This window comes from Acipenser ruthenus, chromosome 4, assembly GCF_902713425.1.
Source record: "Acipenser ruthenus chromosome 4, fAciRut3.2 maternal haplotype, whole genome shotgun sequence".
Taxonomy (NCBI): Eukaryota; Metazoa; Chordata; class Actinopteri; order Acipenseriformes; family Acipenseridae; genus Acipenser; species Acipenser ruthenus.
In genome coordinates this window covers 19,884,677-19,900,811 of record NC_081192.1, presented here as the reverse complement: position 1 = coordinate 19,900,811, position 16,135 = coordinate 19,884,677, and the positions used below count along the sequence as shown (strand labels likewise).

At 39.5% G+C, this 16,135-nt stretch overlaps 1 protein-coding gene across 3 annotated transcripts in view; it reads left to right on the top strand.

The window, feature by feature from the left end:
• Positions 1-16,135, top strand: part of LOC117399809 (cytochrome P450 7A1-like) — a 44,736-nt gene that overhangs the window by 26,651 nt on the left and 1,950 nt on the right. Inside the window, exons 1-4 of one of the 3 annotated variants that reach the window (XM_059022169.1) lie at positions 9,948-12,387; positions 14,654-14,894; positions 15,060-15,670; positions 15,995-16,125. In XM_059022169.1, coding sequence (XP_058878152.1) covers positions 14,838-14,894; positions 15,060-15,670; positions 15,995-16,125 — 799 coding nt within the window. In that variant the 5' untranslated portion in view covers positions 9,948-12,387; positions 14,654-14,837. Of the gene's footprint in view, positions 1-9,947; positions 12,388-13,120; positions 14,247-14,653; positions 14,895-15,059; positions 15,671-15,994; positions 16,126-16,135 lie in introns of those variants that run through there. The other 2 variants (XM_033999189.3, XM_034920570.2) reach the window with 2 other exon arrangements.

Genomic DNA, 16,135 nt, shown 5'->3' with positions numbered 1-16,135 from the left:
GTAAAACTTCAAATAATATATATACCGTAAAACTTGCCGGGTCTCAAATAATCGCTTGTCTCCAATAAGCGCAGGGTCTGCTGGCAAATACTGTAATTAAATGCCAGGTCTCTATTAAATGCCAGGTCTCTGTCATTGCCATTGAAGCTGAGGAACATGAGGAGGAGCTTGAGCGTAATTAACTGATAATAGGTGATTTAAGGTAGACCTACATGTAATGCATATGTGTTTAATGAGTTATTACGTTATTAAAAGTTTTGACAATTTGAAGCGTGCTGAAAGTAGGCCAGATACAAACCTCTTGTTGTATTAAAAATGTACAAGTTTGAGATTAAATAATATATTATTTTTGATAATGATACTTATTGCTTTTATTTTCCATTTTTAAAAATATTTTAGAAGTTTGCATTATTATTATTATTATTATTATTATTATTATTATTATTATTATTATTAACAATGTTAGATCTAATTCCGTTTTTAAATATAAATTCGTACTTCTGCTTGTTCATTTTCCAGCGTTTTGCGTACCGTATCCTTGTTAACCAGTGCATATAAAAAGACTGTAATAATACTTTTGCTTTATACTTGAGGGTGTACGATACAATTTAATTTTATTATAAAACAAAATTGTTACTTAGTTCCCACTGACACACAACATTTTAACAAAGTTTCTGGAATGTTTAAATTGAGTTACGATGTTGCTACAAGGTTGTGTGTTAGCGGCTTCTCAATGACCGCATGAAGCATGTGAAGCATGTGAAGCAAGTGATCTAATGTAAACGCCAGTCTCAATTAATCGCCGGTCTGCTGGCAAATATTGTAAATGAACGCCGGAGGCATTTAATTCAAGTTTTAGTTTTATTTAATTCAAGTTTTCATGCCACCACCATGTTTGACAGTGGGGATGGTGTGTTCTGGGTGATGAGCTGTGTTGCTTTTACGCCAAACATAACGTTTTGCATTGTTGCCAAAAAGTTCGATTTTGGTTTCATCTGACCAGAGCACCTTCTTCCACATGTTTGGTGTGTCTCCCAGGTGGCTTGTGGCAAACTGTAAACGACACTTTTTATGGATATCTTTAAGAAATGGCTTTCTTCTTGCCACTCTTCCATAAAGGCCAGATTTGTGCAGTATACGACTGATTGTTGTCCTATGGACAGAGTCTCCCACCTCAGCTGTAGATCTCTGCAGTTCATCCAGAGTGATCATGGGCCTCTTGGCTGCATCTCTGATCAGTCTTCTCCTTGTATGAGCTGAAAGTTTAGAGGGACGGCCAGGTCCCTCTGGGTAGATTTGCAGTGGTCTGATACTCCTTCCATTTCAATATTATCGCTTGCACAGTGCTCCTTGGGATGTTTAAAGCTTGGGAAATCTTTTTGTATCCAAATCCGGCTTTAAACTTCTCCACAACAGTATCTCGGACCTGCCTGCTGTGTTCCTTGTTCTTCATGATGCTCTCTGCGCTTTAAACGGACCTCTGAGACTATCACAGTGCAGGTGCATTTATATGGAGACTTGATTACACACAGGTGGATTCTATTTATCATCATTAGTCATTTAGGTCAACATTGGATCATTCAGAGATCCTCACTGAACTTCTGGAGAGAGTTTGCTGCACTGAAAGTAAAGGGGCTGAATAATTTTGCACGCCCAATTTTTCAGTTTTTTATTTGTTAAAAAAGTTTGAAATATCCAATAAATTTCGTTCCACTTCATGATTGTGTCCCACTTGTTGTTGATTCTTCACAAAAAATTACAGTTTCATATCTTTATGTTTGAAGCCTGAAATGTGGCAAAAGGTCGCAAAGTTCAAGGGGGCCGAATACTTTCGCAAGGCACTGTATATATATATATAAATTGTAAGGGATTGGTCAGTAAAATTGAGAAAAATAACAATGTAAACAAACAGGTGGGTAAACACTTCTTGTTGTGCAGAGACAGTCAGGCTTGGCTCCTGTCCAAATTAATTAATAATTCAATTTAATGTTTTGTTAATTGTCTTCAATGTTTTTGATTGGTATTTAAAAACTCTGTGTGTGTGTTGGACGAGGGAGAATGTGAGGAGTTTGGTTGCAGATTGGAAGAAAATTATTTGTTATTTAGGTTACTGGTATTTGGATTTCGACTTTTGGATTGTGATTTGGTTTTGATGATGAGGGTATTTAGACAGCATCAACGCCTGTTTAGGTAGGGCCCGAGAACGGGTTAGGCTTTTGTTTGGTTTCTGTTTCTTTTTTTTTATTGTAATAATAAACACACGCTACAGCGTTTCACCACATTCTGGCTGTCAAGTCTGTGTTTAAAGGAGAAAAGGTCTGTGACTGGAAGGCAATCCATCACTTATATATATATATATATATATATATATATATATATATATATATATATATATATATATATATTCTACTGTAATCTACTTTATATATTTGTCATATTATACTAATGTCATAATATTTCTAGTAGAAAAATACCTGTAAAGATCCATAAGTCAGATATGCAGCAATGACGTCAATTGACTAGGTATTAACTTTTGCAGAAGTGACAGAAAGTGTTTCATTGACAGTGACAGTTTGATATATATGGAGTACTCGGCAAATAAAAACCATCAGCCAATGTTTGTCTTCAGTTCTTATATCAGAAAAGGTAAATCAAGGTCAAATCAGAGTTTACGTCAGGTTAAAAATACAAACATGAATATTCTAAATCACATGTCTCCTTTTCACAGGATGGTTCTACACAAGGGTCACCTGTTGTTACTTTACTTTAATCATTCCACTTAATCTGAAGCAGCTGTCCAAAGGTTTGAGTGATTTTGTTGAGCTTGAAAAAAGTAACCTTAAACTGGAAAGTCAATTCAGGACATTAGAAATGGTTTTAAAAAATGGTGTGAAGTTTCCAAACATTTTGTTTATTTAAATAAACATAGTGGTAGATAATTCATGTTTAGAACACTATAATCCGAATTATAGCAGCTGTGCTGTACAGTGTTCTAAACATGGACCAATGAGGTGTGAAGAACACCATTATTTGAATTGTGTCATGAATCTTATTATTTCATATATTTAACATTATCAGTGTTTACTCCTGGGGTCTATTGCATTGATTTAAACCGAGAAGGATGCTCGGTTTAAATCCTTCATTAAAAGGAGACTGTGAAAAAAAAAAAAAAAAAAATAACTGTGTGTGAGACTCTATGGTATTTTAGTCCTCAAAAGTAATTATAATGCCAAGTTTGTTTCTATTTTAATATTTAATCTTTTTAAACCAATACAATAAACCCTAATGAGCTTTGTGTGCTGTATTATAATACTATTCTGTTTAAACCCTTACGTTTATAATTTTGATCTAGGGTTCCCATCTCTGACTTACAAAAAACCGGGACACCAGAGTCATTTCGTACAAAAAATAAATAAATAAATAAATAAATCATATACTTTGACATTTAATGTCTCGGGAAGTCTTACAGATTTCCCTGGACAGCTGCCTAAAATAGAGAACAATCCAGGCAAAACCAGAACGGGTGGCAACCTTATCTTTGCTTCATCATTGCAATATGGTTGTGGCATGATTTTGTTGTCTGGGAATGCTTGGCTGCCACTGAATTTTATAAATGTTTCAATTTTGTTCTTAAGAAAAAGGGGAGCAATTTATATTCCATCCTGAAGGGATTTAAATTTAATTTCCTGTCCAGAATTCTTAATCTATTTTTGCATACTTTGTCAGACACACTGACATTGAAAACAGACTAACATGAGATTTATTTTTAATAAAGTAACTGTAGCATAGTTTAATGACATACACGATAAGTTTATTTTAAAAATCTATGATAAATAGGCTAATAAGACTATAATTCAGTTCACGTCAACAGTTATAACCAGAGCTCAGAGTAAAGCACAATCTGAAATAGATTTTTACAACTGGACTTTTAAATGGTATGAAATAAGACGTGATCTAAAACAAATCAGCCAAACAGTTTACTGCTCTTCAAATTAGACATTTCTGTATGTTTTAATGGAAAATACAATGAGGTTCTTGATCTAATAAAAGATCTTGAATGACTTTTCAAACAAACTGGTACCCTGTGCAAAGAATATCTGATATACAGTATAAGGCGACAACGGTCAGGGGTCTGAAGATTCATCAAGGGAGAATGAAATGCTTGAGGGAGAAGGGACAAGGGCCTTGCATTGATCAATACTTCTTACGAAGTCAGTCAATCCAGCAACAGGAAGCAAACCACAGTTCGCAGGATATCAGCACCCCTGTCATAGATGTGAGGAGGACTTGGCATGGATACAGCTAGTGATGAACCTAATGATCCTTGTGAACCCAGTCAGACAAACCAGCATAAGAGAGAAAAGAAGACATCATCTATGCATATGAAAGCGAGAGGTTTGGAGTTGAAAAAAGGAAGGAAAAAGTACAAACTATTCCTGGAAAGTCTAGACGGCAGCAGGAGATTGAACGCTTAGTTAGAGAAAGGAGACAGCTGAGGAAGCAATGGAGAAGAGCAGAACAAAGTCAGAAGGAGGGACTCAATCTGTTACAAAGGGTCATAAAAGACAAGCTTGCAACATTGTGCAGAGCTGCGTGCCTACGGAAATGCTACAAAAAGAAGGAGCATGCTAGGACTAACTTTTATAAAGACCCATTCAAATTTGAAAAGAAGTTATTCACCACTGAGAAGAATGGCACACTAAAAGCATCTAAGTTTGAGCTGGAGAGATATTTGGAGGAAATACATACAGATTCAAAAAGGCAGGAGCCTATGTCAGTTCCTTCAGACATCCCACCTATCAATCCACCAGAATACCAAATGGAGGATTGTGCACCTATTTCGCTATTAAATGTAGAAGGCAAGATTTTCTTCAACATTATTGCTATTAAAGAACTGCTTCATTGACACTTCAGTACAAAAAGCGGGCATTCCAGATTTCCCAGGATGCTTAGAACACGTCAATGGGATCTGGCAACAAATTCAATCAGCTAAAAAGGAGAGGAAGGAGCTCCATGTGACATTCCTGGATTTGGCTAATGCATATGGATCAGTGCCACATGAACTTCTTTGGGCAGCATTTGATTTTTTCAGGGTACCAATGACAATAGCAAATTCAGTGAAAGCCTACTTTGGAGATTTGCAATTTAGTTTTTCAACTTCAGAATTCAGCACTGCATGGCAATGCCTAGAAGATGGAATAATGGCTTTTCTCCACTGGCTTTTACCATGGCAATGGAAATAATCATTAGGGCATCAAAATGGGTAGTGGGAGGAGAGCGCTTGGCTTCTGGAATGCGACTACCACCAATTCGAGCATACATGGATGACCTGACAACCATGACTACAACAGTAGCCTGCACTAATCGGTTATTGGGCAAATTAACCAATAACGTTGAATGGACATGAATGCAATTCAAGCCCACTAAATCAAGGAGCATCTCTATAATTAAAGGTAAAGTAGTAGATAAAATGTTCTACATTAATGGCGAGGCAATACCAACAGTGTCTGAGAAGCCATTGAAAAGTCTTGGGAGATGGTATGACGTGGATCTGAAGGACAGAGTTTGTGTGGGAGCAGTGGAAGGGCTGAAGAACATAGACAGCAGCGCTTTACCAGGCAAACTAAAACTCAGTTCATACATCAGGAAATGGTTGGGAGTTCCATGCTGTTTCAGCAGAGTGGGACTTTATGGTAAAGGAATACTGCAGCTACCAGTCTCCGCTCTAACCGAGGAGTTTAAGTGCGCCAAGGTCTGACTGGAAATCACATTAGTAGAGTCATTATTATTATTATTATTATTATTTATTTCTTAGCAGACGCCCTTATCCAGGGCGACTTACAATCGTAAGCAAAAACATTTCAAGCGTTACAATACAAGTAATACAATAAGAGCAAGAAATACAATAACTTTAGTTCAAGTAAAGTACAAGTTTGACAAACCACAATTCAATAATACAGCAATAATACAAATTATTATTATTATTGTTTATTTCTTAGCAGATGCCCTTATCCAGGGCGACTTACAATTGTTACAAGATATCACATTATACATTATTTCACATTATACAGATATCACATTATTTTTACATACAATTACCCATTTATACAGTTGGGTTTTTACTGGAGCAATCTAGGTAAAGTACCTTGCTCAAGGGTACAACAGCAGTGTCCCCCACTGGGGATTGAACCCACAACCCTCTGGTCAAGAGTCCAGAGCCCTAACCACTACTCCACACTGCTGCCCACAAATGCGTAAGGGAGACAGCACCTGTGTTGAAAACTGGAAGTGGGTAGCAAATAAAGCTGTGGAAAATGCAAAGGCTGCCCTTCGAATCGGTGATATCATGGGGAACTTTCAGCATGGAAGAGGGGGTCTTGGTCTCAGTTCAGTTCCTCCTACATGGTACAAGGCAGCCCCAGCTCACCGGAGGAAGCTGGTAGTCAACGAGGTGCAAAAGCAGGAGGAGAGGATGAGGTGCATAAAGGCTGTTTCCCAGGCCAAGCAGGGAGAATGGATGAGATGGGAGAGTGTGGAGCAACACAAGATCGGCTGGCAATGGAACAGAGCAGGATCAACATATGATGTTCTCCCATCACCACAGAACCTAAACCTCTGGGTAGGAGAGGATCCCTCATGTCCTTTGTGTTCATCACCACCAACATGATGGCACATTTTGACAGGATGTAAGGTGGGTCTTAGCCAAGGACGGTTTACTTGGCGCAATGACCAGGTGCTGCGATGTTTGGCCTTAGCATTGGAAGACAAGCGTAACATGACCAATAAGTTGCCACCAGTTCCATCAAAACATTACACACAAAAGACAACATTCCTCTGCCCAGGAGAGCAAGCGCCAAGAAAAGGTGTTAAAACCAAGCCTTGCCCAGGACAACTGGAAGCTGCTAGAGACTGGAAAATGCTGGTAGATGTTGGTCAACGGCTTATTTTTCCACCTGAGATTGCCACCACTAATCTTCGACCAGATATTGTGGTCTGGATCAGCACGCCTTGTTCACCTGGTAGAGTTAACAGTGCCATGGGAGGATGCTGTAGATGAGGCATATGAGAGGTAAAATAACGTTAAGGTTGCAGTTCAAAATCACAAAAGTAAGGAAATGGGACGTTATGCCTATGCATTGCATAAGATATGACATCAGTAATGACATCAGCAATGACTAATCACATGCACATGACTTTATCATACACTCCAGCAATCCAGTAATGAGACCAGCTTTGTTTTTGTATGCACAATTTTCTAACTGCAAAAACATGTTAGTTATCATCTATTAGTGAAACATATATAATACTCAAAACAGCATAATGCGTATACCATGAACATGAGACATAAATGTAGCCTATAGAATAAATATTACAATTAAGTGCAAATGTTAAACTTATTTAAGTATTTGAACCTGAAGGAGCACTATTAGAATATGGATCCGTTAAAAAAATAAATAGTTTTTATCCTGATTTAAGCATTTACCTCAGTATTCCATGAGTAATGCGGTTTTGAACCCTGTAGTCTACTTCCAGTGGCAGCGTAAAATGCAACTTCATACAGCACCGTATTTAATTTAAATATTCTATTGACATGCAGTTGTTCGTACCCTGTTTTGAGAAGGGTTTGTTATCGGTAACTTTGTTTTTTTCTAAATAGGGTTTGAGTGCATATTTGTGCAGCCAGCTAAATTTCCATATGTTAGGCTACTTCACGCTGCGGACTCATCATGCAGCCACCCAAGAGCTACAGCGTCGGAGGACAACGCAGCTCTCGGGCAGCTTACAGGCAAGCCCGCAGGCACACGGCCAGACTACAGGGGTCGCTAGTGCGCAGTGAGCCGAGGACACCCTGGCCAACCTAACCCTCCCTCCCCCTGGGCGACACTCGGCCAATTGTGCGCCGCCCCCTGGGAGGACGTCCACGCAATGTTTTTCCTGGCTTCAGCTGTAATATTAATGTGAGAGTTGAGATTTTTAGCTGTTTTAGAAAGAGCGAGAAGACGAGAAATAAATGTCCTACCTTGAGGAATGATGCGAATTGCAAAATTGAAATGCCCCAGGAATGAAAGAAGGGTCCTCCCTTCTCAACACCTCTTTCCTCTCTGGCTGCTTTCCCTCTGCCTTCAAACAAGCTTCTATAACCCCCCTCCTCAAAAAAGCTACCCTCGACCCCACCTCCCTCCAGAACTACCGGCCTGTCTCCCTCTTACCCTTCCTCTCTAAAACCCTCGAGCGGGCAGTACACCACCAGCTCTCTGCTTCCCTGTCTAACCACTCTCTGCTCAACCCTCCAATCTGGTTTCCACTTTGCTCATTCCACTGAAACTGCTTTCCTGTCTGTCACTAACTCGCTAAACTCTGCCCGTGCTGCCTCTCTCTCCTTTGTCTCAATTCTGCTCGATCCCTCTGCTGCCTTTGACACTGTCGATCACTCTATTCTCCTATCCTCTCTCGCTGACCTAGGAATCTCTGGCACTGCTCTGGCCTGGTTCTCCTCCTGCCTCTCCAATCGCACCTACCAGGTAAACTGGTGCAACTCAACCTCCACACCTCACCCTCTCCCCCAAGGATCAGTGTTGGGTCCTCTCCTGTTCTATCTCTACACCTGTTCCCTGGGCCCCCTCATCGCATCCTCTACAATTTGCATGCTGATGCTCAGATCTTCCTCTCCTTCCCCCCCTCTGACCCCACCATCCCCTCCCATATCTCTACCTGTCTGTCTGCTATGTCCTCCTGGATGCACTCACATCACCTCAAACTCAATCTCTCGAAATCTGACCTCCTTTTCTTCCCCTCCTCATCTTCCCCCTCCTCTGATTTCTTTATCTCCATTCCTCTGGAATCTACCACGCTCTCTCCCTCCTCCTCAGCCAAGAACCTCGGAATAACGCTGGACCCCTGCCTCTCCTACTCCCAGCACATCTCCACTCTAGCACGCACCTGCCGATTCTTCCTGAGCAACATACAAAGAATCCGACACTTCCTCACCAACTACTCCACACAACTCCTCATCCAGGCCCTGGTACTCTCCTGCCTAGACTACTGCAACTCCCTCCTGGCTGGCCTCCCTGCGTGCACCACCCGTCTGCTCCAGCTCATCCAGAACTCCGCTGCTCGGCTGGTGTTCTCTCTGCCTCGCTTCTCCCATGCTACTCCACTGCTCCGCTCACTCCACTGGCTCCCGATCACCGCTCGCATCCAGTTCAAGACTCTTGTACTCGCCTACCGATGCCTTGACCAGACTGCACCCAGCTACCTCCAGACCCTCATCTCTCCCTACTCCCCAGCTGACCTCTCCGCTCCACCTGCAGTAGAAGACTGTCTGTACCTCCTCTACGCTCCCCTGCCTCCAGAGCCCGCTCCTTCTCCACCCTCGCCCCGCAGTGGTGGAATGACCTTCCTACAGATGTCAGGACTGCCCAGTCCCTGACCACCTTCTGGCGCCTCCTCGACACACCTCTTTAGACAACACCTGTAAAACTCAACTCTTCCCTTCTGGACAATATAGCACTCTGCCTTTAATGCACTTTAACTTGCACTTATCTGCTCCCTATTTTACTGTATTTAATCCTGCACTTAATCCAATCTGTAGTATTTTTTATTTCACTTGCACTCGTATCTAACCCTGATGTTACTATCAACACTGTTATCTGCTCTTGAACTGACCCCATATCAAATCGGACTGTGTTTTGTATTTGCTCTTATTAGGACTGAAGTCATTGTATTTAATTTTGTATACAACTTTAAGTCTCCCTGGGTAAGGGCATCTGCTAAGAAATAAATAAATACATAAAATAATAATAATAATAATAATAATAATAATAATAATAATAATAAATGGAACAGTTGATCTCAAAAGATTAAATGAGAGAGCAAATGCTTTCATTTATTGGGAGGCAGTCGGGCTTCAAATCGAATAGTATCAAAGTTATTCCTAGGAACTCAAGAGAGTGAACTGGGCCGATGGTTTTCTCCTCTGAGAGGGGGACGCCGACTGCTGAGAAGAGAGACCTAAGTTCTCAGAGTGCTTCAGAGCTGGAGGGGCTGATGGAGGCGATATAAAGAAAAAGTCATCCAATAAGCGTAGCACAAAGGGGACGAGATTAATATTGAGTAGAATCCAACAGAGGGCTTTGAAGAGTGAATCAAAGATCTTCAGGCTGCTGCGGCATCCAAAAGTTAGTTTAGTAGCAAAGTAAAATGACCCCTTCCAGCAGATACCAAAAAGATGATGGAGAGAACAGAGTATATGCATGACTTTGAAGGCTTCGGAAATGTCTGCTTTAACTAACCAGAAACCCCATCCTGATATTTTGATGGAATGAATAGCATCAGATATGGTGATGTAATGAAGAGCAAACTGATCCAAGGGAATGAAAGAATTAATGCTGCTGATAGAAGAGCCGCGAAGGGCAGAGAGGTCGGTGATGACTGACATTTTCCTTGTAGCTACTCCAATAGGATTGATACAGAATTGAGGGAAGAGAGGGACTGAAAATGGGCCCTCCGTGAATCCTTTTGAGATCTCGGAATTGATGAGAGAATCAACGACTTCTGGTTCTTTTTTTATAACAGATTGGAGGTTTTTACAAGTAACAGAGGAAGAAGGGATGGATTTTAAACCAGAAGATAAACCATTAGATAATTGACAAAAAATTGATCAGGTGATATTAAAGAGCATTTAATGGAGCTGGGATGTTGATGGGGGTAGAGGCAATTAGTAATGATGAATAGTTTTTAGATGGAAGAGGGCAGGTGGAACGTGAATGAGCATCACCACAGAAACTGCACATATGTAAAAAACTGCACTTTTTTTTGGAAATGCAGAATGAGGAGTTGAAATTATTGCATAGATGTCTGCCTCCAGAATATTTGATGGGTCATCCATTGCTTGTTGAGAAAACAGGTGGAGTTGAAGAATGGATAGGAGGAACTGCAGATGCATGATTCCTAAAAATATAAGTCTTGTCGAGAAGAATAGTTTGAGGCTGATGAGGAGGCTGAAGAAGAGGCTGTGTTTGAACACAGAGAGGTAGAACGGGCAGAGGAAGCACAAACTCCACAAGCGTTAGCAAAGAGACCACTGAAGAATCTATTTAAGAGATCATGATCGGGTTGAGACCAATCAATTAGTGCATTCTCTAATGCTAACCGAGAAGCTGCTGATACTCATAAAAAATGGTACCGTTATCTGACCGAGAGATTAACAATGTTAAATAAATGAGTCCAGTTCCAAAGAGTTTTTTACACAGCCGATGATCCCGAGATTTTAGAGATTTTAGAGAGATAGATATCCACAGTCAACTACACTGAAATTCTGAGGTTGCAATAAGAATAGAGACCAAATTAACGTCTTTGCCTTCAATAATATTGCGTCTCAGTTGAGGAGAGAGAGAGTTGCGATGACCAAGTGAAACAGAGATTCCTAAACCAGAGGCAGTCGCTAGAGTGAAAATTGGCAATTCAAGAGTAGGTGTGGGAGTGGCTGAATCAGCGGGAGAGACGAACGCTGTTGCCATTGATGAGGAAGTAATGACTGCTGGTTCCAAGCAAGTGATCCTGCTATCTAGTGCATCCAGGTGATCAGATACTGTAGAAATAGGCAGTGTGGTCCAGTGGTTAAAGAAAAGGGCTTGTAACCAGGAGGTCCCCGGTTTAAATCCCACCTCAGCCACTGCCTCATTGTGTGACCCTGAGCAAGTCACTTAACCTCCTTGTGCTCCGTCTTTGGGGTGAGACGTAGTTGTAAATGACTCTGCAGCTGATGCATAGTTCACACACACTAGTCTCTGTAAGTCGCCTTGGATAAAGGCGTCTGCTAAATAAACTAATAATAATAGTGGTGGAAAGAGGATGAATGAGTTGCTTGATATTGCTAAAAATCTGATAATGCAAATCGGAGCAAGGATCAGATGAAATTGAAAACTGAGGGGTTATCGTCGCTGAATCTGAGGCGAGTGAAGCTTGCAATGCAGCAGGGGCAGCACGAGAACTGACTAGTTTGGAGCTCTGCTGAGACTTTTCAGGAGGAAAGACAGGCTCGGCCATTATAGAATTGCAAAAAAGCAACCCGATCGCGCCCTGCTTCAATGGGCAATCCTTTTTTGTAAAGAGCTTTCACGAGTTTGTCGATGGGCCAATCCTTGTAAAAAAAAGTTGCGCTGGAGAATCATACTGAGCTCTGATGTGTTTCGAGTGGCAAAGAGGAGTGGCAGTGGGCACAGCTGGATAAGCAGGGATTGAAGCAGCAGCATTGTCAGATGAAGGAGAAGCAGGACGGGTGGATTAATTTGAATTTGTTTTTGGTGGATTATTTGTTGAAGGAAGACAGCCAGAAGGGGAGAAAAATTCTTCATCTGAGTCAGATGACAACGAAATCTGCCTTGGGTGAGTAGTCATTTATACCAATTGAAAACAAAGGTTTGTTTTAAGATTGGGTCTGCAAGTGTGCGTGGTAACCACAAAGTGAAAAGCAAGATGAGAATTAGGAAGCTGGCTGCAGTTTAAATAGGGTGACTGACAGATATTTTAGCGGGATGACACAGGGGAGCAGTCCCAGCTCCAGCCCCCTGAAATACACCAAGGTTCTACTAATAGTCATGATATAAATGTGATATTTGATGGTTCAGTGATCTTTTTAGAGCATGAACACAGTAAATATAAGTTGTTAAACCAGCAACCTTTAACCCTCAGAGTGCCGAACAGATGTATAATGTATTGTTGTTCAACAGAGATCCTTCCTTTTAGGGGTCTTGGAGACTTGGAGAGCAAGCAGGTGGGAGCAGCAATCTTTATTAATATGTTCAAAGTCCACATTTTATTATGTTACAAATTGGGGGCACTGGGTCTATCGGATAAAGCTGTTGATTGGTTCCATGGTTATCTCAGCTAAGCGACAATGGACAAAAGGTGGAGGAATGTTGAGATAAAGAAGGGTGTACCACAGTGCTCTATTCTAAAAATGACATTCTTTTCATTATATATTTATACCTTGCATATTCTACACTTCCCTCAGAAAATGCTAAGAAAGAAAGAAAGAAAGAAAGAAAGAAAGAAAATAATAATGATAATAATAATAATAATAATAATAATAATAATAATAATAATAATAATAATAATAATTGCAATGTTATATACTGTAAAACTTAATTTTGCTTATGGCCTTCAAGGTCCATTTTTGCTGCAATAAATGTTTGCGCGTCTTTTTCTTTTAAATGTGCGACACATGAATGAATAATATATTTCACGGCACATCAATTTTGATTTTTAATAAACTTGAAATTAGTAAACATTTCTTGCTTACGAAATGTTCTTGTTTTACAGTAATGGATAAAAATTATATCTTTTATGTATTTTGATTATTCCAAAAATTCAGTTTTTAATCTCAACAACTCTAGATATAAATATACAGTACAGTATGTATTTACAGTAGTGTATGTATGTTACTGGTGCAGGGAAGTAATTCATTCTGATACTCAAACATTCATTTAGCTGTCTGGATTTACTGTTAACCGGTACTGTTTGTTTCAGCATTCGTCTAAAAACTAAAATGCACACAAATAATAAATCAGCAAATCTTCATTACAATCTCCAGTGATCTTTTGGTTTATCTTAGCTTTTAGATGTCTTATCATGTACCATGTACACATGTTTTTGCACAAGTGTGGTTTTAACAGGTTAAAAAAATCACCCATATAATAAAACATCTGATCAAAATCAATTTTAATTTACAACAAAATATTACAATATCAAATTCATATTATTAACTTCTGAATGTACAATTTATCATTATCTGAAATATAACTTATTTTTCTCTTTCGTAGTTTAGAAGCAGTAAAACCACACCCTCAAGACCTTGAAATTGTTTTCCAGCTGATTTCTGATTGGTTTTAAAAAAAATGTTGTGTGTGTGATTCTGTGTTCGTGGACATAGTTCAAGGCCAGCACAGCAATCCAGTGAACTGTCCCACGTCTAATTTCCTAAAGCTTTTCATACTGATTTCCATAAAGGGCTGATCCCATTTTGGATCAAATAGTAAACTGTTAATAAACTACCAAGGTAGCCTATAAAATGAGTCCAATACATTGAATCATCAACATATCTGTTTTCATCCTTAGGGAGATCTTGTGTAGCTCTAGTTCTTGATTTAGAGTATATCAGCAATGATTCTGAGTATTGCTTTGATCTGGGGTGTTGTAGTTGGTCTGTGCTGCTGCTTGTGGCTCATACTGGGAATAAGGAGACGGTAAGTCCAGGTTTAATCTGCCTTAAAGGCATTTTAAACTTCTATTTTAGCTCTTGAATAATTGCATTTAAAATCAAATGAAATGACTGAATGCAGACTCAAAGTTTCAGTAAAGGTTCAATTACCAAAAACAAGGGGATGCATTGGGGCAGTTTTTATTCGTTTGATCCTGTAGGAGAAATTGTAGCATCAATAAAAATAAAACCCATTGAATATATAATGGTCTTTATTAAATAATTGGTTATAAAAATTACTACTGCAAAATTAATGTGTCAAAAATGCTTTTTTAAATATATATTCTGATCATTAACAGTACTTGAATGACATTTGTCATTTTCATGTTCCATTGAAAATGCAGATATGAAGTTATCATATTATTTATTATACAGTGCCTCTTCATGTTTCAGGCGTCCAGGAGAGCCCCCTGTAGAAAATGGCTTAATCCCATACCTTGGCTGCGCCCTGCAGTTTGGCGCCAACCCTCTTGAGTTCCTTCTTTGTAGGCAAAAGACGTACGGGCACATCTTCACATGCAAAATTGCTGGTCAATATGTTCATTTCCTCACTGACCCATTTTCATACCACTCTGTGATGCGCCAGGGAAGGCATCTGGACTGGAAAAAATTTCATTTCACTGCCTCTGCCAAGGTAATACTATCTCATTTGATGACAGTTTGTTATATACTGTAAAGCCTGTTCACATGGCACTGTATTGTTGTTCTTAAATATTCCTTATAGTTTATTTATTATTTTTTTAAGAACATTTGTTTGTTTATTACATGATTTAGACCAGAATACCTTTTATTCCATTAGGCCTTTGGACATGAAAGTATGGATCCAAGTGATGGCTACACAACTGAAAACCTGCACCAGACTTTCATAAAAACAATGCAGGGAGAAGCCTTGCAGACCCTCACTGAAACAATGATGGAAAATCTCCAATGTGTTATGTTGCAATCAGACACACACAAAATCAACTCCAAAGACTGGGTGACAGAAGGGATTTTTGCTTTCTGCTACAGGGTGATGTTTGAATCAGGCTATTTAACACTCTTTGGCAAAGAACTCAATTCCCAGGAAGACAAAAATCTTGCCAGACATGAAGCACAGAGAGCACTGGTCCTTAATGCCCTTGAAAACTTTAAAGAGTTTGACAAAATTTTCCCCGCCCTCGTAGCTGGCCTCCCAATCCGTGTGTTCAAAAGTGGACATAGTGCCCGAGAAAATCTGGCAAAGACTCTCCTACACGAAAACCTCAGTAAAAGGCATAATGTGTCTGACCTCATTTCGCTCAGAATGTTTCTGAATGACACCTTATCTACTTTTAATGATATGAGTAAAGCACGGACCCATGTAGCTGTGCTATGGGCATCACAGGCCAACACGTTGCCTGCCACATTCTGGACTTTATTTTATTTGATCAGGTAAGCAATTAGTCATGTATGTTTTTCTGCAATAAAACCCAAGCACAAATGTTATAGTGGACTATCTTTAGAAGACATCCACAACTTGTTCATGTTACATTTGGTACGACATACAATGCATTAACTCAATAAGATATTTAAAGTACATTCATTTTTTTATAGACTGTTGTTTAAGAAGCCAATGAGATTCTAGAACAGATCAATAGATATCAAACTTTATTAAATGTGTCTATAGAGAGTAAGTATGTGTGAATATGGCCTATTGTTATGTTAAATACTTTTTCTTTCTGAAAACCAATACTATAATTACATTTACTTTTTCAGGTGCCCAGATGCAATGAAAGCAGCAACGGATGAAGTAAAGAAAACTTTAGAGAATTCTGGCCAAAAAGCAAGTTTAAATGGCCACCACATTTCCTTGGAGAAAGAGCAGTTGGATGAAATGCCTGTATTAGGTAAATACCT